The 8,223-nt window shown below is 43.8% G+C and overlaps 1 protein-coding gene across 1 annotated transcript; it reads left to right on the forward strand.

The window, feature by feature from the left end:
* The first annotated feature begins 4,507 nt into the window (after positions 1-4,507).
* On the forward strand, positions 4,508-6,176 carry LOC125532174 (transcription factor MYB53-like). Its single transcript, XM_048696325.1, has 3 exons — positions 4,508-4,846; positions 4,935-5,657; positions 5,899-6,176. Exons 1-3 carry the CDS (start codon positions 4,581-4,583, stop codon positions 5,930-5,932), a joined length of 1,023 nt encoding a protein of 340 aa, XP_048552282.1. The 5' UTR covers positions 4,508-4,580; the 3' UTR covers positions 5,933-6,176.
* The last annotated feature ends 2,047 nt before the right edge of the window (positions 6,177-8,223 follow it).

Raw genomic sequence — 8,223 nt, forward strand, 5'->3', positions numbered from 1 at the left:
CCATGAAATGTAAATAAACAAATGCAAGAGCTGATTCATAAATTCAAATATCAAAAGACAGATAACTCATAAGATGAAAGTATAACCAAAACTGATCTGTTTACCATGAAATGTAAATAAACAAATGCAAGAGCTGATTCATAAATTCAAATATCAAAAGACAGATAACTCATAAGATGAAAGTATAACCAAAACTGATCTGTTTACCATGAAATGTAAATAAACAAATGCAAGAGCTGATTCATAAATTCAAATATCAAAAGACAGATAACTCATCAGATGAATGCATAACCAAAACTGATATGTTGATTCTATCTATAATGGTTCGGGATAAAAGATAAAAAAGTTACACATAAAAAATAACTCGGATAACATTTGGATTCCAGGGAATATACTGGTAAAGAAAGTAATATTGTGGGCACAATAATAAAGTAGCAAGTTATGAAGCGCATAGAACAAAAGATTTTATCAGTTTTGATACAATTTACCAATAATTATGTATATTGGATTGGAAACAATAGAGGATTAGAGTAAGATGGGAAGACATCAAAACATGTGGATACTGTACGATATAGTATTAATGGACAATAAGGTTCAGTTATAGGCCGTGAATATTACATGTTTTATAAATACAATAAAAGAAATTGTGAAAAAATATCAGGGGCTAGAATAAGAGGAACACAGATGTATCAAAATTTAATACCAATAAAATGAAATAAAATAGGTAAAGAAAAGAACATGACATAGCAATATACAAAAAATCTTGCCACGCAAATGCACGGGTAACCCCGCTAGTTATATGTAGAAATTGAGTTTTATCGTAGAAAATGGATCAACGGCATCTGAGCTAATTTTAACGGAAAAGCCATTCTTCTATGTGTTGGCCTTGTGTGGACACACATGTGACCTCTCACTAGACTGTCCACTCAAAACACCCTCATCCATACGAAGCTAAACTAATGAACCAAATCACCAAATCCATTTCCCAAGTCAACCATTCACATACACGTGTACATACCACTAGAATGTTCTTCTAATTAATTAATTTCAGTAAAGTACCTAATTAGCTGCTCATCGCCCGGCAAGCTTAGGCCAGCTGGGTCATTGCCAGTCATCAGACAGTATCCATCCATCCAGCTAGATGGCTGCAAGGTGGGTCCCACTGCCTGTAGAGGTAGCTAAGATGGGGCCCACCAGGCCACCCTGATCAGCCTATTATGAGGCGGCGGCTGATGACTTGATGAGGTGCACCAAATTGATTTACGTGACACGAGGGAAAATGAGGGGAGGCGAATAGGCAGGTGGTTCCTTCTTGGTTGCTCTTTGTTCGGAGCCCAAGTCCACACGTGTCAGGTCATCCGGACCTAACTCCCCTCTGCCTCCTGCACACGTGCCGTCCACACACAAGGCCTCTTTTTTTAACAGTGCACCTGCCATTTCAAATATATTTGGTACTTCTATGTGTCTATATGGTGTACAGTGGATATATTCATGATGATGGTGATCATCTGTCGTTTCATATCAATATCGTACGTGCAAAAACCGATATGTTTTGCTTTCTTAATAGAAGAAATTAACATGCACGTTAGTACATGTCTTTTTTTCCTTTTGAAGCGACCCGGCTTTAATTCCATAATGAGAAATTTTACCCTAGAGCGAAGAAACTGAAACACACACGTACGGACCGCAAACATCTTTCGTAAAAGAAAAGGTTACATTAAAACACCACGGAGGTTGTCACATGTACCGTGATCTCTTGCAACCGGACTTTTCTCCAAATCATGCGACGGAGAATTAAACTTCACCCTGTACGCGCTCGCACACGCGTGCGCGCACACACACACACATATCATGCCGGCTAGCTGCACTGTAGGCCTAGGGCCATGGTCATCGTTGATCTTCTTCCTTCACACACTCGCCCCATTGTTGTCGACAATGCCCCTTTCGCCTCCACGCTCTACGTCTCACAATAATCCTCTACCCCGCTCGCCCACCCCCTCCTTGTTCCTCCTTTTTTTTTACCTTATACTTTCTTTCTCGCTCCTTTTTGGTCCTCTCGTATTCATCCCGCCGCTCAGCTCCTCCGGATGTGAAGATGTTAAAAATTGTAGTTTCCTTATATATATTTGATCGATACGGAATATTCGACATCAAGATATTCATTTAGAGCATAACGTATACACTATGTGATTCTCATACGGACGATATACAACTAATTCCAGTTCACTTGCTCATGCATATTATGCATGCATCACGCATGCATATTATGCTATGCATGCATATACGCACTACGTATAGTTGATCCATCATATATCTAACTAAACAAGAGGCAACAAGACAACAAGAGGCAACAAGACAACAAGAGGCAACAAGACAGCACACACGTACGCCATCATATATCTAACTAAACAACGTACCTGCTTAAGCAAACTGCTGATTCGGTCCATAGCCAAAAAAGTGAGAGAGAGAGAGAGAGATAGAGGCCGAAATCACTGTTCTAACCTTATCAGGGAACCTTTGCACAAAATAAACTCGAAACGAAACTATTTTACAATCTAATCTTTTTAGAAACGCCACAGCCAGTGACATTGCTGCTCCACATGAAAACGCCAAGCTAGCTAGCATTGCTGCATCACATGAAACACCGAGATAGCTTGCGTTGCTAACCCGTCCAGTGCCAGGCCTCGCTGACGTGGTAGATCAAGAAACGCCACAAGTAATGGTGTTTCCACTGCTTACTCCAACGACAACATACCCGGCGTTTGATGTCAAAGCTTACTCTCTACCTTGTTTATTTTATTTCTTTTCCACTAGCCCCACAACATGCAGCATGCGCGTACTTTTTGATCCATTCCCAGAGATAGGAGAAATTGAATCCTTTGCACTGGTAGCCTCACACATGCGCACACTCACATCCATCCTTTGCACTGGTAGCCTCGAATGCAATATCATGTCACGAACCTTTTCAACATAGAAATACGAGTGCAGAGCATAAAACATCATGATAGATGAATAGTGTAATGGGCAGAAAAATATAATATTTTGCTAGGTTTTATATAAAAGAGACACATTCAGGGAATGTTCAATTGTACAGTGCGAAAATCCACGGTGGCACGCAAACGTCAAGACCTGCCCGGCCGCTTGATTGCCTCGCAATTCACAAAGTTGTCAAGTCTTGCACGGGGCCATAAATAAATATTAAGTTTCAGTCATTGAAACTTACGACTTTTTATCTAAAACTTGCGATTTTTTCACTCGCTCTTACTAAGTTTCATAGATAAATTTTGATACAATTTTTTGTTGTTTGTAAGCACAACACTCATGATTTTATCGATCGCTCATACGGAATACTATGTTTCAATAGTTGAAATTTAAAATTTATTTTCAAAATTCATTAAAACATATTCAAAATGAATCTTATTTGATGCAAATGGAGGATGGGCGCGAACGCATGCATTAGAGCATATACAGCCACATATGGCAAATTTGGCCCCTCAAATGTCTGCGGGTAGTGACCAGGAACGCCTCAAATTTCACTTCTTGCATCCGGACATCTCATACTAGATTCTTATATCCATGAAGTGATGCGGGTCTGGGTCCAAATTTCGTGGCCGGACAACGTTCGATCGGCCTGTCTGGACATTTGAGACGGGTTTCAGGGATCCGGTTGTAGATGCTCTTAGGTCTTCTATCTATATGTAAAAGGAGCAAAAATACGTGCATGCTGAATGTGGTGGGGCTGGTGGAATAAAAGAAATAGAATAAACCTGAAGAAAAGAGGAGACAATCACTAGAAGGTCCTCATGTAGGACACATCAAAGTAAGCTTTGTACACATCAAACCCCAGACACTTTGGCGCTGTAGTGAGCAGTGGAAACGCCAGCATGTGTCATGTCATCGGAATAAAATAAACAAGATAGGGAGTAAGCTTTCGCATCAAACGCCAGGTACTTTGGCGATGGTGTAAGCAATAGAAACGCCATCACCTGTGGCGTTTCCTGCTCTGCCACGTCAGCAAGGCCTGATGGTGGGCCAGATCAGCAACGCGAGCTAGCTCAGCGTTTTCATGTGTTGCAGCAACGCGAGCTGGTTTGACGTTTTCATATGGAGAAGCAACGTCACGGGCTGTGGCGTTTTTAAAAAAATCAGATTGTGAAATAGTTTTGTTTCGAATTCATTTTGTGCGAAAATTTTCTGACAAGGTCAGAATAGTGATTTCGGCCAGAGAGAGACGGAGAGAGAGATTTAGAGAGAGAAACAGAGAGGTCCCTAGAGAGAGAGGGAGAAACAGAGAGGTCGCTAGAGAGAGAAAGAGAGAGTGAGAAACAGAGAGGGTAGAGAGAGGTGAGAGAGAGGAGGCTGCGTCTCCCGCACACAAAGACTTCCTTTTAGCATTCCATGCCGCCATGCACGCATCATCGTCCACCTCCCTCCCGGCCCCTCTAAACCCTTCTCTATAAAACCCGCTCGTATCCACCCCAACGAAACCTCAAAAACCCAACTCCTCCGCCGGCAAGCTAAGCCTCGCAGACAAAGAAAAAGAAGCTAGCTACTAGCTTAGCTAGTCGTTTAGTGGAGCGATGGGGCGGTTGCCGTGCTGCGACGGGGAGGCCGGCGTGAAGAAGGGCCCGTGGACGCCCGAGGAGGACAAGCTGCTGGTGGACTACATCCAGGAGAAGGGCCACGGCAGCTGGCGTCGTCTGCCCAAGCTCGCCGGCCTCAACCGCTGCGGCAAGAGCTGCCGCCTGCGCTGGACCAACTACCTCCGCCCCGACATCAAGCGCGGCCTCTTCACCGACGACGAGGAGAAGCTCATCGTCCACCTCCACTCCCTCCTCGGCAACAAGTAAGTCACGCTCGTATCTATTGTTTGTGTCTTCTTCTCCGACTCCGGCGCCGGTGACTGATGGATTGGGATTGATTGGTTGGTTCAGGTGGTCGTCGATTGCTACGAAGCTGCCGGGGAGGACGGACAACGAGATCAAGAACTACTGGAACACGCACCTGCGCAAGAAGCTGCTCGGCATGGGCATCGACCCCGTCACGCACCGCCCGCGCACCGACCTCAGCCTGCTCGCCGGGCTTCCGGGCCTCCTTGCGGCAGCCGGTATCTTCGGCGGCTCTGGCGCGGCCACGGCCGCCTGGGACATGAACGCGCTCAAGCTCCAGGTCGACGCCGCCACGTTCCAGCTGCTGCAGGGCCTTGTGCGTGCGCTCACCACCGCGGCGGCTCCCGCGCCAGCGCCCGCGCTCGGCATGGACAACCTCATGGCGCTCCTCGCCGTCAGCAACGGCGGGCATCACGGCGGAGTCGACCAGAACATGCTGCTCCAGCAGTGCCAGTGGAACGACATGAACAACCTGCCGGTGCTGACCAGCTCTGCGCCGACGAGCGGCATGCACAACATCAGCGGCATGTTCGACGGCTTCAGCGCCGGCGACGGTCTGAGCTCAACGGAGCTCGGGGACCATGGCGGGGCGAGCGGGAGCAACGTGACCGTTGATCGAATGGTGGCCAGCGACCAGGAGTGCAACAACAATGGCGGCGGCGGTGTGTCGTGCGAGCAAACGCCGGCGTCGAGCCCGTTCGGCGGGCTGGAGAGCCTGAACCTGATGGATGAGCTCAACACGGACGGTGGTTGGAAGGATTTGCTAGAGTGAGTACCTGCTCCTATTCCATCAACTTTCTATCAGAAAGAAGGAAAAAACACATGCATGTCTGCATGTCTCTTTTCCACATCCACCCAAATTGTTTGGCTCATAGTATATTCTTAACTATTCTCTATGATTTTTCATTAATCCTAACTTCTAGTTCAACTAGCTAGATCTTTTTATCAGGAAATTAATTCACACAATGCATAGCTGACATGATTAATTCTTATATTTATTTCTATGCAGGCAAATGTCATGGCTGAACTCAAGTGAGCTGTGATGGGTAGATAGAAGAGATAAGAGATAAGATCAAGAATGCCAAAAATAATCAGGAAGGAGATGGAGACTAGACTACTAATTGTTGGATTGGATGCACATTTCGGTTGATCAATACCGAAGATGTGAAGTTTGTTTGTTGATAGGGGAAAAGGTGGTTGAGTCCACACTTTTAGACATGTACAGAAAAAGAACAGAAGAACATATGTATGTACACACTCACTGCAATTAAAGTTCATTTTCGTTAATTAGTTAATTGTTGTTTTCTTTTTTATGAGGGGAATATATGTAATAATTAGCTTGTGACATAAAAGCACTTCTCTTTTCGGACAACAAAGTATGTGCGTGACGGTGTGAGTGTGACTATATACTCATCATATTATTTCTTGACGCTTGCATTATGGCACATGATTTAATTAGTTAGTTTGAACTTTCTCTTGCGTGAAGAAGCTCAACTCAGGTCATCATTTGATTGGATTGTCATTTTTTTTCCACGATGTTGGCCTTGTGTCCAGCATTAGTCTTCACTTTAATCAATCTCCCACATGTACTTTGCGACAATAATGGTATGGCTACGTACATATGCATGGTTAGTAGGCTAATTGCATCATATTTTTATTATCTAACTAGAGGAGGTATAATATACAATGTTGGTTTTCCATTTCACATTAGGGTGTGTAATATAATGAAAAATTAGATTTTATGCTCTATTTAAGAACATGTTTCATGCAATTTTTATGTTCATCTTTACCTATAATAATACAGCAAATTGGGTTTCTTTCGTCTGTCATGGCATTTTTCAAAAAAGTCCCTCTATTCCAGAGAATTCAACCCACAGTTATGTTTTAAGTTATAATTTATAGCGCAAGATCCGTTTTTTTCATACCGGCGGCGATCCAGATTGCAAATAAACACCCCACTATAACCATATAGGAAAAAGAAAATATCGATAACTACACATGCATACCTTTGAAAAATGTCACGGGGGAAAACAACAGATTTCTCATCGCGCGTGCGCCAGAGGGAGAGAGGGCGAGAGAGAGAGGAAGAGAGAGACGTTTTAGGATTAACCATATTCAACACACGCTCGAGTTCCGGGGTGAGAACCCTAGGTCTGACCTTGATTGGTTATACCTAGAAATGGCGTCGTTTTTTGCGTCGTTACCCTGGTGAAGGCATTGCTCGGAGTTTTGCTCGGATTTGATCTTCAGGGTGAAAACCCATGTTCTGACCTTTGGTGGTTGGACCGGCGACGGCGGCGTTTGCGTGTCGTTCCCTTTCTGGAGGCGTTGCTTTTGAAGAAACTTTCTCGTAGTTCTTGTGTTGTCAAGAATTGGTTGGCGCCCGATGGTCACTGCTGTGTTTCGTCGATAGTTGTGTTTTTTGCTTCAGGGTTTTCTTTTTCTCCATCCGTTTAGGCATAGCTTCGGTCTTGTAAGACTTTGCTTTTTGCCGGCGTGATTGTTTGTTTGTGTGTGTGTGTGTGTGTGTGTGTTGCATTGGCTGTGTGCATCTTAGTTATGCAGAGGCCGGGTGTGTACTCATTATTATTGTATCGCTTGATGCTACACTATGAGTCAATAAAGAGCACTCTTTATCGAAAACACACACGTTTTTTGTTGTTTTGTGTGAACACCGAGGCTATCGTCGGCGAGGGTGAGAAGGAGGATAAGCGGCAACACAAATATGATGCCTCCCAAAAATAAAGGAGATGGACCTATTGTGGTCTTGAGTGATGGTTGTTGAGTTAAGAGCGTGTGTTATGTTTTCTCTCCCGTTGCAACGCACGGATTCTTTTGCTAGTATATATAAAAGGAAATTAAAAATAGTTAGATGCATAATATAGCTTCAAATTATTTGACATCGTCTGCTTGAAAAGTAGACATAGCTAGCTTCGATGATACCTGTTTATGTGGGGTCTTCTCAGTCAGAACGAGGTTACTCGTTGGAGGAGAATTGACTAGCAGACACGCATCACTTGTACTAATTAACCAGCAGGGGGCATGCATGCATATATATATATATATGATATTAGCATGCAAACGGTATAATACTATAAATGAGTTAGTTGGAGTTGGACAAGGACGGGTAGCGCTCAAGCTTTAGCTTGTCAATGTGGAGAAAGTTGCCTTGTTAATCTTCTAGAATTTCTCCACTATCACTGACGACCCAGCACGAAAATCAAGGCAAAAAAACACTATATCTTCATCAAACTATCTAGCTAATACGTACCTGGTTAACCAATATTAATTTAACACACAGATTCATAACTAAGACTTATGGTAGTATCAGATT

Source organism: Triticum urartu, unplaced genomic scaffold, assembly GCF_003073215.2.
Source record: "Triticum urartu cultivar G1812 unplaced genomic scaffold, Tu2.1 TuUngrouped_contig_9276, whole genome shotgun sequence".
Taxonomy (NCBI): Eukaryota; Viridiplantae; Streptophyta; class Magnoliopsida; order Poales; family Poaceae; genus Triticum; species Triticum urartu.

What these genes read in the sequence shown, in the direction of transcription:
- LOC125532174 (XM_048696325.1), top strand. Translation starts at nt 4,581, where the DNA reads ATGGGGCGGTTGCCGTGCTGCGACGGGGAGGCCGGCGTGAAGAAGGGC. An exon ending in CACTCCCTCCTCGGCAACAA is followed by an intron (nt 4,847 to 4,934) that starts GTAAGTCACGCT and finishes TGGTTGGTTCAG; the next exon opens with GTGGTCGTCGATTGCTACGA. An exon ending in GGTTGGAAGGATTTGCTAGA is followed by an intron (nt 5,658 to 5,898) that starts GTGAGTACCTGC and finishes ATTTCTATGCAG; the next exon opens with GCAAATGTCATGGCTGAACT.